This window comes from Rhincodon typus, chromosome 1 (assembly GCF_021869965.1).
Source record: "Rhincodon typus isolate 14 chromosome 1, sRhiTyp1.1, whole genome shotgun sequence".
NCBI classification, from domain to species: Eukaryota; Metazoa; Chordata; class Chondrichthyes; order Orectolobiformes; family Rhincodontidae; genus Rhincodon; species Rhincodon typus.
In genome coordinates this window covers 131,081,497-131,099,955 of record NC_063332.1, presented here as the reverse complement: position 1 = coordinate 131,099,955, position 18,459 = coordinate 131,081,497, and the positions used below count along the sequence as shown (strand labels likewise).

At 41.8% G+C, this 18,459-nt stretch overlaps 1 protein-coding gene across 1 annotated transcript in view; it reads left to right on the top strand.

The window, feature by feature from the left end:
- LOC109935139 (serine/threonine-protein kinase DCLK2) overlaps nt 1-17,948 on the top strand; it is a 57,575-nt gene extending 39,627 nt beyond the window's left edge. The window contains exon 3 of the mRNA XM_020533821.2: nt 17,865-17,948. Coding sequence (XP_020389410.2) covers nt 17,865-17,906 — 42 coding nt within the window. The 3' untranslated portion in view covers nt 17,907-17,948. The remainder of the gene's footprint in view (nt 1-17,864) is intronic.
- Nucleotides 17,949-18,459: the final 511 nt, after the last annotated feature.

The window sequence follows — 18,459 nt, the reverse complement described above, 5'->3', positions numbered from 1 at the left end:
ACCTACACTCACCTTTACTGGCTCCTTCCCCGCCTCTTTGACTTGTCTGTCTCCTCTCCACCTATCTGCTCCTTTATCCATCTTCCATCCACCTCCCCCTCTCTCTCTATTTATTTCAGAATCCCCTTCCCCTCCCCCATTTCTGAAGAAGGGTCCAGACCCGAAGCGTCAGCTTTCCTGCTCCTCTGATGCTGTTTGGCCTGCTGTGTTCATCCAGCTCTACACCTTGTTGTCTCAGAAACATCTTGTTTTAAATGGGAAGAAGTGAAGTAAAGCGAAGTAGTGCTACATTTTCATGGTACATTGTCCTACCCAGGTACTTCCCATTTACAAAAGCAAAGGGAGAAATTTTGGCTCCACGGAACTGTATGATGAAAATACCGAGAGCTGAAACTCCTACGTGGAAAGAGTCCATTGTTTTGCTCAAGCCAACAAAATTGAAGCAGATGTAGTCATCCTTGTGATCCTGAGTATTGTAGCGGAAATCTCTTAACATCCTGAGGCATCTGGTACAGCCAGAGAAACCGTGTTCCAAAACTTATGAAGAAATAACGGGAATCATTCAGAACTGTTCAAGATTGCTGGAAGGTTCAGATTCCACAAACACAATCAGCAAGTTGATAGAACATAGAACATTACAGCACAGTACAGGCCCTTTGGCCCTCGATGTTGTGCCGACCTGTGAAACCAATCTGAAGCCCATCTAACCTAAATTATTCCATTATCATCCATGATTGCATGTATTTCCCAGTTAGCAGAATTTTATGAACTCTGAGACAACTTAAATAATGCTATCAGAGACAGACTCGCTTATGATTTAAGATGTGAGGATCTCCAGAAGGGTTTACTGGTGGAAAGGAAGCTAGATTTAAAGAAAACACGAGAACTAGCAGCCAAGGCAATTCAGTAGCTAAGCTCAAGTATGAGAGTGGCTGAGAGACAAGCACCAATGCATGGTCAAAACTGCTATCTGAGTGGAAAAACAGGTCACACAGCAGCAAATTTCTGGTATAGTATAGAAACTGGCAAAAGAGGGGCAAATTGAACAGGCATGCTCGAGGAAGAAACATGAACAATGTGCAGTAAAAGTACAGAAACTGAAGAAAATCTACATGATTAGAAAAAGAACTTGAGAAAAGCTCAGTCTCAGTCCAAAGCTGCTATGAACATACTGGCCGTTGTTGGCAATACCAACGGTTAGTGGGTTATTCCCTTACTGAATGGCAAACCAGTAAGAATGGAGGTGGGCACCAGCGTGGTCATACCTGAAAGTGTGTATCAGACTAGCTCAGTTCCGTTTTGCTGCAGCCCTTAAAATTTGTACTAAGAGTGTACAGAGGGATCATACCAGTGTGAATGTTCAGTTATATGCTCATCGAAAAGATTTTTCCTTAAATGTTACCAGAGGAAGGTTTCCAGCTTTATTGGAGAAAATCAAACTCAGCTAGGCTAAAGTAAATTGTTTGTCAGATTCTGAGAATGATGTATCACAAATGGTAAATAAATATGCCATTGTTTTCGATGTGGATCTGGGAAGGATGGAAAAGATCTCTGTCAAATGGAAAGCCAAGGATGAGAGTTGAGCAAAATGTTGTAAGGCTAAATCAGTGCCTTACACAATGGGACCAAAGGTCAAGGCAGAATTAGAGAGGCTGTCAAGACGGGAGTCCTTGAGCACCTAAATGAGAGTGATTGGGCCACATCTATTGTACCAATGATGAAGAGAGATGGATCAGTACACATCTGCAGTGATTTTAAGGTCATGATTACTGAAGAACGGTATTTTGAGCAGTTTCCTTTGCCTTTAATCGATGACCAATTTGCTGGCCCAGCAGAAGGTCATTTTCTAAGTACAGTGAAAATCTCGAGATTGACGTTTATCCTGAGTCACAGAAATACTTGATGATTGTAACACAAAGAATTACATTTGTACCTGCATTGCTCCAACATGCGATGGATCAGATTTTAAGTGGATTGGAAGGAATCCACTATTACCTCAACGATATTTTAGTCATGGGAAGAAATGAAAAACAGCATCTCTGCAATTTTAGTTGCTAACCTGCAGAGACTTGATGGTTATGGCCTTGTAGTGATTGGCCCAGGTTAATAACCCTAGTCAATGAGGTCCACCTGGTCCTAATCAGGAAAGCCTCGACTGACCAATGTAACCAGGAGATTAGAATCTCCTCAGTTGAGGACTGACTCCGAGCTGGCTGGCCACAGCCAGTGTACTGTGCACAAGTAAATAAAGGGTGACTTGGTGATGGGACATTGGCGTCTGTATGATTGTTTCAGGCCTAAAAGTGAGGAAAGACAAATATGAACTTTTTAAATCTTCCATTAAATATTTAGGCCATGTCATTGATACTAGGGAACTACACGATTTATATTCAAAAGTAAAAACCATAACTGAGGCACTAGAGCCTAAAAACTTGGCACACCTTAGGTCCAAACATGCCCAGGTACAAAATCCTAGGTATAAATTAGAAAAATGAAGGAATAAAGTTAAAAGATCAGCATTACAGCTCTTCTAAAGTGAAGAAAAAGAGAGCGGAAAAAAATAAAAGCAGACGGAGCAGGCAAGTCTGCGCTGGGATCCACCTCAAGGCCAGCCGTTGGCGCTGTCTCGACTCACCGGCAATGATGCCATTTGAGGATGGGAGGTAATAGAAAGGAAAAAAATACATGAAAAGAGAAAAAGAAGAAGAAATGGACAGAGCACAAGAGCTCTGGTTCAGGAACCATATTCCGCCACCATCTTGGACTTGATCCGTATGCAGAGATTGGAATGCTGATGGGCTTTCTAGATTACCTTTGCTGCATGAGTCAACTGCAAACAGTACTTGTGTAGACATCTTCTACTTCAAACAAATAGAGAACACTTCAGTAATGGCAGGACAACTTAAGTACATTTAGAAATGATCTACTACTATCATACTACTATCACTGTTCACTGAGTCCAGACGTCCAACAAAGCGCTGGGCTGCGAGTGGATGACTTTCCAGCAGCAATGATTACCTCTCTCCTATCAATGCCAAGTAAAAGAGCTGTTGCCTCTGATTGGCCAGCAGCCCTCAGGGTGAGTGGGGAGAACTTTGAGTTCTGATCCCATTGGACGATCGACTAGTGACCACTCAGCTGCCTGCTTGGCAAATGATAAAGCATGCTTTCTGTTAAGGATGCAATATGGGCTTCTTGGTTCTCTAATCAGCAGTCAAGATGCCCATTGTCTCCATAACATTCCTCCCAATGTGTATGATTCATTTGGTAATTTATTATCAGAAGAAATATACACGTGACCTGACATCTTTAAAATGCTATGAGTAGTGTGAAAGGTCTGGAGATAGAGGGGGAATGTTCTGAAGATAAAAGAGGGAGGTCTGACCATCATAGTGGTTCCTGATCTCGCAGCCAGTACCAGCCTGCTGCAGGGATGTTACCTGGAGACTGATGACAAGGCCACTGATTGCAAAAATGTCCTCTGTAGACTGCTGGCAGGGTCAACCACACTGTTCCTTTTAATCCTGTCTTGACGTGCACCTGAAATTTGTTCAAATTCATGTCCCCTTTAAAGTTTTGCACAGAACAGTACACTTGTGATAACCAAAAGATACTGACATGTACATGGTCTGCATGGAAATCTTTAACTTGTTGAAAGGAATATTTGACTGCAGGGATGTGCTCTGGAGTTACACTGGAGGATTTGCATGGAGAAGGGAGGAGGATGGTGCCTGGAGATCACTGGGGAAGTTGTGGAAATCACTGCAAGGACAGATGCAGCAGGCTGTAGAAAAGCCCTCGTGCTCCTCCTGGCACACAAACAGCTGGAGAAGTAGTTTTCTGTTTGCTTTTATGAGTTGTTAGGATGTATGTGTCACTGGCAAGGCCAGCATTTATCACTCATTATATGTGGTGCTGAGGTGTCTTCTTGAATAGATATCGACTATGTGAAGAAGGCACTGCCTCAGACTTGTAGTGTGGATTTTAGTTTTGCTTCGGACAAAACTGAATCTTTTACTCGACCACTTCAAAGGGCAGTTTGGGGTCAACCAAATTGCTGTGGGTATCAAGTCACATATGGAGAAAATCAGGAAGGATGGCACATTTCTCTATCTGGTTGACATTAATTAACTCAATGGGTTTTATGGTAATCTGGTAATTTAATGGTCACTCTAATGATACTGGCCTTTTATTGCAGTTTTAGTTAGGTTCCTGATTTTCAGTTCCCCAGCTGCGGTCATGGAATTTGAACTGCTATTTTTGCATTGTGAGTCCATTTTCCCAGTCACTTTGCTACATACTTCCCAACAGCTGCCTCCCTTCAGTTGCTGAGTTTTCTTCACCCTAGAAAATCACACACGTGGCCATTACATTTAATTTGTTTCCAAAATCCTAGAACACCGTGTCATTAACCTGATGGGCCAGCATTTTCTGTAAAGATAATGGTCGGGCTAACCGTGCTCTCCATTACTTATGCACAAAAAGGACAGTAATATCAGGAAAGCACAGATGTATGCAGTGACATATGAAAGTTAGGAAGTTGTTGTCCAAGATATGACAGTAAAATGCATGATAAAGGCGCTTTGCTACATGGCTCCCCAATCCTATGTGTTAAATAGTGTGAAGTACCTATGTTTATGCTATGGATGTGGAGTAGAATTCACACAAAGACTTGGTCATTTCGGTCTAAGTGTCCTCTTCTTAATAGTCTAGCAACTCTAAATTAATACTAAACAATCTCTCTGACAGTCAAATCACCTCTTAAAACAGATTTTCAAAACAAAATTTTCCCTTACTCTTCCTTTAACTTTTCTTCTCTCTCCTCTTTTCCCATCTTTCTTTCCCCAATTTTGATACAGAAAATCAATATCCTGCTGAATTTTCTGATAAGTTCTGCAGTGTCCATTGACAGCCTTCAAAATAATTGGTTATTTAGATACATAATAGCTTGCACTGTTTCAGTGTATCCCAGATGCTCTTTGGACCTCAAATTTACAGCAAATTCCAGTGAAGACATATTATAGAAATTCAGTGGGCAGTGGGAATTCTAAATAAGGCTGACTGCTGCTGTAAATTATGGCAGATTAAAATGACTGACTTGCTTCTCCAGAGTGGCTGGTCTGTTGTCCCCAAATCTGTCATGGTCAAACTCAAATTTGGCACCTTTGTGGTGGGTTGGAGTTGGTCTCTCATTTTTAACCATTTAAACCATCATCATCATACCCCCAAATCCCTGCCAAATTCCCTTTTGTCTGCCTTTGTTGCATGTGGCCTATTTCTTGCATTGTGTGGTTCCTTTTGGTTAGCGGCTGTATGCACATAGTCCTAGAGTCAAGAGTCATACAACACAGAAACAGACCCTTTGGCCCAGCCAGTCCATGCTCAACACAATCCCAAACTAAATTAGTCCCATCTGCCTGCCTCTGGGCCATATCCCTCCAAATCTTTGCTATTTAAAGGATCTGCTGTTTGTTTGCGATCTGTTTATCTCATACGCAAGATAGTCCTTGTTGCTGGGTGACCACTATCTGCGCTATCTGATCCTCTTCCATCCATAATATCATCATCATGAGAAATTCCTCTCTGTTGTGTCTGAATGTACAATGTTAGTTTAGCTGATTTAATTTTGAACAAAGTTTTGACTTTGATCGATTGTGTGCTTACCTTCTCGCAACAATCTTTCATTCAGTCCTGGTATATTGCTTGTAAAGGAAGTTATCACATGAACTGATGAAGGCAGTGGAATGAAATTGGCAACAGTTTAAATGGTCAGCTGTCAGTTCTTTGTTTGCAGGGACCTTTTCCCCTGCTGAGAGTCCGTAATTGTGAACCCATAATTATACCCAGAATGTTTGTCTTTTAAATGTATAACTTCTGATGAATATCTGTGTTAAATGTAAGTTATGCCAGTGCTGTGAAATGGAGCTTTGTTTCTGAAATTTCACGGTCAGCATTAAACATTGCCAGGTGGAGACAGAATTTCTGCTTAATGCTATAAAGTGCTTTGAACCAAGTTTCAATGTAATATTTCTGTTTTCCATCTCAACTATCCATGTGGCTCTCTGGCTTAGATCCTTAGTTTAATTCTGAATTGTACTGAATTGTACAGACTTCGAACAGATCTAGCAACTCAAGACTATGCATCCATGAGGTGCTGTGGGCCATCAACAGCACGTAGAACTGTACTCCAAACTAAATCAATGGGAATCAGAGGGCAACCTCTCTGCTTTCTTACTGGAATGGGTAACACAGTCCAGACAGCTTTCACATGCAGTATACCACACAGTACCTCAGATGGAATCGTTTTCAAAGACATGGAGTCATGATAGAAGAAGACCATTTGGCCTGTCATGTCCATACCAGCTCTCTGTAGAGTAATTCAGTTAGGTTTTATCATCTTTAGCCAAACGCAGTTCTGTAGAACTCTTTGATGATGGACCTAAGTTTCCTTGGAATGGAGCTACAAACGCCAGAGATTTTCCTGGAATCCCAAAAATTGTAGATTCATGTTCAGGGCAGTGTTGGGGTAATCCTGAAGAGAACAATGTTGGTCTTTAAGATGTGCTTTCAACAAAGCAGGAGAAATCCTGACAAGAGAAGGTTAATCTTATCACAGGAGAGAAACATAATCCATTAAGATTATAAGATATAAAAATGCTTTAAAGACATACATGACAAGAAAACCCACAGAGCAGACCAGACAGAGGGTACTAAGAAGTAGCGACAGTTCTGTGAAATAGGGAAGCTCATAGGCACAAGCACGGTCCAGCTATTAAGAAAAAAATTTCTCTCTAAAACTGTAAGTCACTTCAACAAGATATGTTGAAGTACAACACAATTTTCAAGCAGCAAAAGGTTCAATGACTATTCATTAAAAAAAATGTAGTGAAGCTGCTGACGTTGGAAAATATATCTAATGCATTCCAACAGAAAATTGGTAATTCAACCATCTTGAGTTTGACGAAAAGTGTATATGTCAATGGGCACTTCATTAATTTTAAGATTGATAAAAAGGCTAGTACATCCTTCAGATAGTTACACTACCTGCTCTTGAATGCCAGTGGTGGATGTTTGTGGATGTGGTGCCAGTCAAGTGGGCTGCTTTATTTTGGATTGTGTCAAGGTACTTAAGTGTTGTTAGAATTGCACCCATCAAGATGAGTGGGGAGTATTACATCACTATCCTGACTTATGCCTTGTAGATGGTGGATAGGCTTTGGGAGGCAAGAGGTGAGTTACTTGCTACAGTGTTCCTAGCCTCTGACTGTTCTTGTAACCACGGTATGTATATAAAGTGTGTAGTTGAGTTTGCGGTCAATGGTAACCCACAGGATGTTGTTTGTGGGGGATTCCGTGATACCATTAAATGTCAAGGGGCAAATGTTAGTTTGTATCTTATTGGAATTGGTTATTGCCTAGTCTTTTTATTGCATGAACATAACTTGACACTTGTCAGCCCAAGCCTGGGTATTGTCCAGGTCTTGTTGCATTTGAACATGGTCTGCTGCAGTGTCTGAGGGGTCGCTGAATATTGTGAATCATCAGTGAACAACTCCACTTCTGATCTTATGGTGGAGGGAAGGTCAGTGATGAAGCAGCTGAAGATGTTTGGGTCGAGGGCACCACCCTGAGGAACTCCTGCAAGATGTCCTGGAGCTGAGAGGACTCCACAACTGTCTTCTTATGTATTTGGTATTACATCAACAAGCAGAGAGGTTGCCGTCTGATTCCCATTGATTTAGTTTGGAGTACAGTTCTACTTGCTGTTGATGGCCCACAGCACCTCATGGATGCATAGTCTTGAGTTGCTAGATCTGTTCGAAGTCTGTACAATTTAGCAAGGTGACAGTACCACACAACACAATGGTGAGTATTCTCAATGTCAAGAGACGGGGGCTTTGTCTCCACAAGGTCCGTGAGATGTTCAGTTACGTCTGCAGTAAGTATGTTTTTCCTCTCCTATTGGTTCCCTCATCACCTGCTGCGAACTCAGTCTAGCAACTATGTCCTTTAGCTCGTGACCGGATTGATCAGTAACGCTGCTGCCAAGCCACTGTTATGGTGTACGTTGAAATCCCCCACCCAGAGTACATTTTGAGCCCTTGTTGCTCTCAGTGCTTCCTCCAAATGTTGTTTGACATGGAGTACTGATTCATCAGCCAAGGGAGGACAGTACATGATAATCAGCAGGCCATAAGAAAGCCATGAGCTTTCTTATGATCTGGAGTCAATGATGAGGACTCGCAGGGCAACTCCCTCCCGACTGTATATATCACGGTGCCACCACCTCTGTTGGGTCTGTCCTGCTGGTGGGACAGGACATGTCTAAACATAGTGATGGTGTTGTCTGTGATATGATCTGCAAAGTATGATTTTGAGAGTATGACTGTCAGGCTATTACTTGACTAGTACGTGAGACAGCTCTCCAAATTTTGAAACTCGCCCCCAGATGTTACTTTGGAGGACTTGGCAGAGTTAGTAGGGTTTTTGCCATTTCTGGTGCCTACTTCATCTCTTTTAAGAGACTTCGTAGAAAATGATACAACTGAGTGACTGAGAGGTCAGTTGAGAGTCAACTGTGTTGCTGTGGGCCTAGAGTCACATGTAGGCCACATCAGTTGAGGATGGCAGATTACCTTTCACAAAGGATATTATTGAGCCAGATGGGCTTTTTTCTTCCCCAAGAAGAGAAAATAGTTTCATGAGCATCAGTAAATTCTTAATTCAAGATGTATTTTTACATATTGAATTTAAAATCGTGGTGGGATTCAAACCCAAGTACCCAGAGCATTAAATGAATTTCTGGATTAATAATCTAGCAATAATACCACTAGGCCGTCACTATCTTGGGCCCCTAGCAAAACTGGAGTCAATGGAAATCAAGGAGAAAGCTGTCTGATGGTCAGAGTCGTAATTAGAAGAAAGGAAGATGGTTGTGGTTGTTGGGGGTCATCTCAGCTCCGGAACATCACTGCCAGAGTTCCTCAGGATAGTGATCTGGGCCTGACCAGTTGCTTCATGAATAACTTTCTCTGTATCATAAAGTCAGAATGGGGATGTTCTATGATGATTGCACAATGTTCAGTATGATTTGTGGCTCCTCAGATACTGAAGCAGTCCATGCAACAAACCTGCCCAACATCCAGGCTTGGGTTGACAAGTGACATGTAATGTTTGTGCAACATGAGTGCCAGGAAATGATCATCTCCTATAACAGTGAATCTAGCCATTAGATATCCAGTGGCACTACCGTAATTGAAATCCCTATTATTAATATACTGGGTGTAACCATTGACCAGAAACTGAACTGGACTATGCATATAAATACTGTAACTTATAAGAGCAGGTCAGAGGTTGCAGCAAGTAACTCACCACCTGCCTCCCCAACAGACCTCTATCTACAAAGCACAAGTCAGGAGGATGATGGAATACTCTGTACTTTCCCGGAGAGGGCGACTCCAATAATACTATCCAGGACAAAGCAGTCCACTTGATTGCTACCACATCCTCCACCACCTTCAATAATTACCTTCGCCATCAGCACATAGTATGTACCATCTACAAGATGCACTGCAGTAACTCCCAAAGGCTTCCCTAACAACATCTTCTAAACCGACAAACTGTACCATCTAGAAGGTTTCCATGGTGTTTGGTAATATCGGATATAAATTCAAGTTTCTTTGACTGAATAAAATCAGTATGTTACATTCCATACCATGTGTTGCATTTGGAGTGGTGCGTGAAGTTTGAAGTCCCTGCTACCCTCCATTTTAGAAGTTTACAGAAAGGTTTTTGAAAGTGGCTGTCATTTAGTTAGTCAGTATTATGTGGCAATGAGAACGTACATGTTCACCATATATCTAACTGACCCATCGTACAACTTGCAATGAAAATAGTTCTACTTATATTTCATTGCTGTACAAATCCAAAAGTGACACAAAAGAAAATATTGATGTATTCAAAATTATATTTAAAATCAAAACTGCACATTTTACAGTTCCCATCCTTGTATTCAAATCTCTGTGTTGCCTTGTTCTTCCTTATCGTGGCCATCTCTTTTGCTCTACCATGTTTTGCAATTTCTCTGTAAATCCAATTCTTGCCTCTTGCACATCTTGGATTTTCATTTCTCCACTGGCAGATAAACCATCAGCTGCAGTAAATCAAATTATACTGTTTAATTCTGAACCCAGTAGGCTTAAATGCGTGTCGGATGCTGCTGCTGGGGCAGGGTAGGGGTGGTGGGGAGGGGCTGGGTTTGTGAACCATGTAAGAATGATAAATGTGGTGTATGGGATGACTTAATTATGTTGATACAAACTTTCGACTTCTTGAAGAAACCGTGAAATGTGTTTTTAATCTACAATAAAGGAAATGTCCCTAAACTCCCCTGTAAATGTCTTGGATGTTTTACTGTGTTTAAGGTGCTATATAACTGCAAGATAATGTTGTTTACGAAGGGGTAATTACCTGGAAGGCTGTATGCTTTTGTACATCAGGCCAGCTGTTAATGTAGGTTGGGCTTAATGCTAGTTTGGTCATGATGGGATGGGTGATAGGGAGGTGGGGTGCAAGCTTTGGATCTGGAAATTTACCCAAAATGACACAGTGATTTGCAATCCCTCAAGCTGACTAGGTATGAAATGTAATGTTTTATACTTTATAATGGACCATTCTGAGCATAATACTGAATTAACAATTATACATGATTTTTCTTGCTTCATTCCCCTTGATACTTACACCACATTTTAATTCATGAACTTCATTTTAACTTTGGAGATTTGTCTTCCCCAACAGATTATATTAAGATCAATAGATGGGAGGCACGCTGATGATTTGAAGCTGTGCAAACTTACACTGCTTGAGGTTAAAATGATGTCTGAGCCCAAATGATACAAATGAGCTGGTGTTTTGCATTTTGATTCGACATGAGAACGCAAAGGTAGCATGGGTGTTTCTCAAAATTAATGCTCACTTGTAAATACTTCACAATCTATTGGTTTAACTTTAACATATCATTGTTACTGTTATTTTTGAGCTGGTTCAGAGAGTTAAATGCATTGGCATGCCTTGGTGGCCCCAGGGGAGTTTAGAGACATTTCCTTTATTCTGCAAGAAACAATGCTGTGGTTTTTCAGGAAGTTGAGATTTTTTAGCGAGCATAATTAAGTCACCTCACACACCATGTTTTTCACTCTCTTAAGAGCTCCATGAAATCTCCCCCTACGAACCCACACAGTTTGAGAGCCGAGAAGGTCCAGAAGCCCGTGGAGATTTTCCTACCCTGTTGTTTCCTGATCATTTGGTTTTTATATTAGATCTTATGGCAGGGCTGTTTTAGATTTATATGGATCAACAGTGCTGGAATGATATAAATACGTGACCAGTTTTATTAGCAGTGGAATTAGTAGGTGATACTTAATGGAAGTGATGGGTGTTTCTCTTCATGAAGGTCATTTGAATTAAGTGCCAATTTGAGAAGTAGCAGGCCTTCCTCAGAATCGAGGACTCCAAGGCCAGAAGTTGCTATGAATAGCTCAGTAGCGCCGCTGGGGAGCTGATGGCTGTTGCCAGTATTGCGCTCACCTAAGGTTCTGAATCAGCATGGACCCCAATACATGGATGTGTTGTGGCATGACTAGAATCACATTGGTGTTGAAGAGGGGCTTCAGCAGCAAGAGCATGGGGTAGTACTCGGTGGGCATTGAACAAGACATATCCACACTTCCTGGGAGTTCACAAGAAATCCTGACAGGTCTTGCTTTGCAGAGTTCCCACATTCTTTATGCCTGCCAGTGGGTATTGAAAGAATACAATAGGTCAGTCCTTTTTGACAGCAATTAAAAGCTTGCTCCCGGCCAATGTTACTCTTGTGCCTCTGAAGTCAAAGACCTGGATTTCCATGATCTCCTGCTGTAATTTTGGTGGCAAATCAGCTGAAATCCCAGAAATGGAATGGGTTTGGGATGTTACTGTTTATCATGGTTCTCTGGGATTTTTACCAAAGTTATGATGTAAGATTAGGGAAGCTGCATAACAATTCTCCAAGGAGAATTGGGCTGCACAGGAAACTGGAGCAATTATCAATATTTTTAAAAATTCAAGAGATGAAGTAAACAGCTGCTTGGGGATTTACTTTGAGGGAAGTACACACCATGAGGCAAGTTTATACTTTTGGCACAATCACTGATTTGGGTACATATGGAACAAGTTTGAGAAATAGTTTTTTCTCCTGGTTTCCTTTCACACTCATTCAAGTAGAATAAATTGCAAATTCTAAGCCAGCGTACCTGGGCAGTGATTTTAAAACATTGTTTTTCTTAAAAAAAAATGTTTTAAAGCATATTCCTTGATATGTTTAAGAATGGAAATTGGAGCTGTTTAATCAGTACCATTGGAAGCTTTTTAATTACCGCATTGAACCAAACCAACACCAACTTTGCCTAACCTAGTTTTAAGTTGCTAGATTACTTTAAAAACATGTACAGAATCATTTTGGGCAGTTTTTTTAGTTAGTGAAAGAATTACATTCATAACCTTTTGATATATAAGTTTTCTTAGAGCCAAAAGAACCAACTTAATTCTCATAGTTTCCTTGATGATCTGCAAACGGAAATGCAATTTGATGACTAAGTTCAGCTGAGACATGGCCAGTTCTTTGTCATGCCTTCGTCCATGCTGGAGAGGATGCCTTCATTCCTATTGTCTGTCTCTGATTTCCATGGATTCAGGATACTGGTGCTAGTCGTGAGCTTGGACTCAGTCAAACCACCTTTATTCATTCCATTGCAGCCATGATGTCGGTATTGGACTGGGGCGCTCAAACATGCTCAACACCATGAAAATAGCAGGGGGTCAAAAATACCCCTACCTGCAATGGAATAAAGTCAGAAGTCACATGACACCAGGCGATAGTCGGAAAGCTTGTGATTTTAAATAAACCTGTTGTACTACAACCTGTTGTCATGTGACTTCTGACTTTATTCCATTGCAGGTAGGGGAATTTTTGACCGCCCTGCTATTTTCATGGTGTTGAGACTGTTTTGCAAGGAGACATGGTTCACAGCATCTCACAGTAACCATCCACCATGCGGGAGCACAAGTCCCAAGTGAGGAACGGCACAAATCAGTCTCTTGCTCTTGAAATTCTTGCCACGCTTTGAGAAAAATATAGTATTTCAGTTTCAATGATTGGTTGCCCTTTTGTAAGCTAGGTGTGTTTTAACTGCTTTGATTGATTAATCAATTAATCCTGTAAAGGAATAAAGCTGGTGAATACAATGATTAATTTACAAGTGTTGACATGCAACAGAGTCATCTTTCAAGTTGCAAAAGTTCTTATGCATTCAGAACAGAAGAAATAAATGCTTGGAAACTAGAGTGTAATGCTCTGAATTGTGTGAAAGACCGAGAACCCTTTAAAAGTGAGAAAAAGTCTTTTAGCAAACATAGTAGGAACTGCATATGCTGGAGAATCTGAGATAACAAGGTGTAGAGCTGGATGAACACAGCAGGCCAAGCAGCCTCAGAGGAGCAGGAAAGCTGACGTTTCGGGCCTAGTCCCTTCTTTAGAAATGGGGGAGGGGAAGGGCGTTCTGAAATAAATAGGGAGAGAGGGGGAGGCGGATAGAAGATGGCTAGAGGAGAAGATAGGTGGAGAGGAGACAGACAGGTCAAAGAGGCGGGGATGGAGCCAGTAAGGGTGAGTGTAAGTGGGGAGGTAGGGAGGACGGACAGGTCAAGGGGGCGGGATGAGGCTAGTAGGCAGGAGATCGGTGTGGGGCTTGAGGTGGGAGGAGGGGATAGGTGGGAGGAAGGACAGGTTAGGGAGGTGGGGACGAGCTGGGCTGGTTTTGGGATGCGGTAGGGGGAGGGGAGATTTTGAAGCTTGTGAAGTCCACATTGATACCATTGGGCTGCAGGGTTCCCAAGCAGAATATGAGTTGCTGTTCCTGCAACCTTCGGGTGGCATCGTTGTGGCACTGCAGGAGGCCCAGGATGGACATGTCATGGGAGGGAGAGTTGAAATGGTTCGCAACTGGGAGGTGCAGTTGTTTGGTGCGAACCGAGCGTAGGTGTTCCACAAAGCGGTCCCCAAGCCTCCGCTTGGTTTCCCCGATGTAGAGGAGGTGACAACAGGAACAGCGGTACAGTATACCACATTAGCAGATGTGCAGGTGAATATCTGCTTAATGTGCAAAGTCTTCTTTGGGCCTGGGATGGGTATGAGGGGGGAGATGTAGGGGCAGGTGTAGCACTTCCTGCGGTTGTAGGGAAAAGTGCCGGGTGTGGTGGGGCTGGAGGGGAGTGTGGAGCGGACAAGGGAGTCCCGGAGAGAGTGGTCCCTCCGGACAGCAGATAAGGGTGGGGAGGGAAAAATGTCTTCGGTGGTGGGGTCGGATTACAGATGGTGGAAGTGTCGGAGGATGATGCATTGGATCCGGAGGTTGGTGGGGTGGTAAGTGAGGACGAGGGGAATTCTGTTTTGGTTGTTATTGCGGGGAGGGGGTGTGAGGGATGAGTTGCGTGAAATGCGGGAGACACGGTCGAGGGCGTTCTTGACCACTAAGTGGGGGAAGTTGCGGTCCTTGAAAAACGAGGACATCTGAGATGTTTGGGAGTGGAATGCCTCATCCTGGGAGCAGATGCGGCGGAGGCGAAGGATTTGGGAATAGAGGATGGCATTTTTGCAGGAAGGTGGGTGGGAGGAGGTGTATTCTAGGTAGCTGTGGGAGTCGGTGGGCTTGAAGTGGATATCGGTTTCCAGGTGGTTGCCAGAGATGGAAACAGAGAGGTATCAGAGATGGTCCAGGTGAACTTAAGGTTGGGGTGGAAGGTGGTGGTGAAGTGGATGAACTGTTCGAGCTCCTCGTGGGAGCATGAGGTGGCGCCGATGCAGGCATCAATGTAACGGAGGAAGAGGTGGGGTTTAGGGCCAGTGTAAGAGAGAAAAAAAAATGCTGGGAAACAATTGTTGACAGACTGTCTGTCTGATATTGCTCAGAAAAGCCTCCACCTCTGTTTTTGCAGTTTTGGCAGGTACCATTGTTTGTGAGCTGGACTGTTTTGTAATTAAAGCTGACTCCTTTGAGTGTGCAGCTGCATTTCAAAAGATCCAGCACCATTTTTCTTAGCACTGATTTTTGTCTAGACATTTTGCCAGTTTTAAGAGGTTATTAAAGGATTAGCTATTCTTGATGTGAAATAAATAATTGTTTTTACAACAGATTGACCACTTGAGATTTAATTTCTTAAACTGCATTTTATGAATTTGAGTTTTCAGTATGACTTATGTTTGAGAGTATGCTCTATTCAATTATTAAAGTCTTTTTTAATCTCCATACCAAAGACATTGATCCTGCAGTCTGCCCATATTGGATGAGTGGACGTAGAAGACATATGGAGGCATAGAGGCAGTATGGATAATAATGAGGATGCATTGGGACATGGGAGGGGCATGGAGATTCTGGAGAATATGAGGTGTTGGTAAGAGTTGAGGAATGAGTATTTAAGAACCTGACATTCTTCATTAAAACTAAGTTGATGTCCCAATAAACAGCTAGATTTTCTGGGGCCTGGTTCCTGATTCCAGCATACCCTTGACCCCTCAATATGAAAATCTGGCACACTGGGCGGTTTTATAGGAGATGGGTCTACCGGGTGGGTAAGTTTACTGAATCAACCTTCCCACCATCTTCAAAAAATGTCCAATCCAAGATCTTTGAAACAAGCATAGAAGCTCACAGAAACTCAATTTACTCTTATTCTCAATTGTACTTAAAGTTCTGCAGCCTTTGCAAAGATTCTGGTGCAGAATGTGCAATCTATTGAAAACTACCCTTACTGCAAGTATTTAGTGTGATATTGATGTTATCCTGGTACTTTTGTGACATCAAAGATGTCTAGCCTTTGACAAGAATAGCAAATTAGGTGAGATTTGAATAGCATGATGTTTTGGAAGCTAGGAACAGATCCTCCTAATCTGGCTTTTATACCTGCTCATTGTGCAGTTCAACCAATGTTGTGAAGATTAAACAACAGTACTGAAAGTCTGACCGTAATCCTCTTCACACTGAAGTCAGCCATACCAGGTTTTACACAAGGCCATTTCATATAGAGTCAGAGTCATACAGCATGGAAGCAAACCTTTTGATCCAACCAGTCCATGCCGAATATAATCCCAAACTAAACTAGTCCCACCTGCCTGCCCCGACCCATATTGTTCCTTTTTGCTACCATACCTGTTTCAAATGCTGACTTCATGTTCTGAAAACTCGTAGTCCTTTACCAGCCTGTTTGTAACTAAAATGCTCCTTTTTTGTTGCATTTGAACAAACTGCTGTTAGAAGAAATCACCCATGTTATATTCAGGTACTGATATTTGACCTCAAAATATCATTTGGACATTTTATGCACAGGACCAAGCATCGTCTGGAGTTAGGCAATAATGAACGAATCATATTCATCTGTATTCTTTACAGTATTATGAGACCCCACTCCATTCCCAGGCAGTTTTCTGTGATGCGGCATACAAAGACTAGTTTGGGATAATATTGCATCATTTATTCTTTAAAGTATCAAACACTCAATACAAGCAGTTTTAAATCCTTGCCGTGCCTCCCAAGTGAGGTGAGTCTTTCTTAGCCAACCACTGATTTACTTCAAGGACTTTGTAAAACACCCAAGCTGCACAGAAACAGTGAAGTAGGTCATACAGATTGCATTTGTCATAAATATTAAATGAAGGCCATCTAGTTTCAATTTGTTACTTTTGCTTTAAAATAAATATTATTCATACTGGAGCTTGGGCTGCAGGAAATCCTCAAAGGATGCTGATGTCATTGGGGATTTTGTTCAGCAATCGGTTTCAGATTCTGCACATTTCCTCCTTGATGTGGAGCTATGCCCATGCTCCATACTTAATGGTTTGCTGTAGAATGCAGCTACACCCTTTAGAAACTGAACCACTTGTCTTTGCCAATCGCCACAATTTACTTCATGGATTTTGCGTTACATGTTTTTTTTATTTGAACTATCTGCCTTCTAATTATTTTTTAAATATACTAAATATTTTTAGTCCTGTAAATTGGTAGAAAAATGTTATCTTGCCAAGGTAAATCAGGTTTTTAGGTGAGTGCCAGTCTCTAGCATTCAGGCCATCGAAACCATTGCCCAATTGGTGCCCTCTGTGTTTTTGTCAGTTCTCTGCATAAGTTCTTTGGTAAAAATAACTGCTTTGGTAAAAATTTGTATGTTCGGTGTAACAAATACTGAGATGGTAATGTTGGGGTTAACCACATGCATCCACATGTAACAAATTTAAAAATAAAATTGAACAAAGTCACTTGCTGTAATATTAACTCAAACTACAAATATTTTCTGGCACTGCTCCTCTATTATCTCCTTGTTGAATTCTGCCCAATACACATTTCCTAAGATTTTAATAGGACTTGTCATCTCTAAATTCTTTTGGTTAGATGGCAGTAATATTTTGATGAGTATATCCTCTTTACTGCCTGACTGCCTTTTCCTTCATCCTCTCCTGCTCCTCCTCCATGATATCTATAGGGAATGCTACAGCTGGTCCTGTCAGGAGGGGCTTGAGTGTCATATTAAAATTCAGTCTCTCCAGGCTGAATTCCAGAAAAAGAATTACTGAAAATTATTATTCCCAGCTGCAGTCATTGCAAGACCAATTTCCATCAGTCCTCAGGCTCAAAAGCTCCTCCCTTCCACCAATGTCAGCTGAGTCTGGTAATGTTAGTGTTGTAAATCTCTCATTCTGATTTGCCTGATGCACACAATGAGCATAAACAGTTCGAGAGCCAACATGTTGCCTGTCATTTACTATACTTTGGATGCAGGCCGTTGAACAGATGGATCAATGGAAGGGCCAAATCATGTGAGGAATTCGGGCACATCGGCTTCCATCACAACTTGCTGTCCTGAAAAAAACACATTCTCTAATTTTAGGCTGGAAAATCACCAAATATGGCAAAGAATGTTGAGGCCAGGAGCTGTGGTAAAATAAGTGCAATTGATGGCAATAATTTTTGATTACAATTGTCTGTTGTTCTAATCCACATTTTCAGCCATGATAAAAAATAATGTAGTTCTGACAATGTGGATAATGATCTATTATAGAGAACTTTACTTAGAAAGCAATCTTAACTTGCAGGTTTATGGGTAACTAGTGTGTTACGGTGTTTTATTCTGCAAAAGTGCCATGTTTAAATAAAAGTCTGCCGCCCATGTCCCAAATCCCATCAAGCCCTGTTCACCCAGACCCCAGCTCTGACCTGTTTTGTGCACCAGTTAAATAAAGCCTTGATTTTAAATTTCTCCATGTTTTCAAATCTCTCCATTATTCATCTCAACCTTCACCAACCGTGCGAGCCTTCCAGATATTGTACTCATCCAATTTTGGCCATTTGAGCACATCTAATTTACCTGATTCCG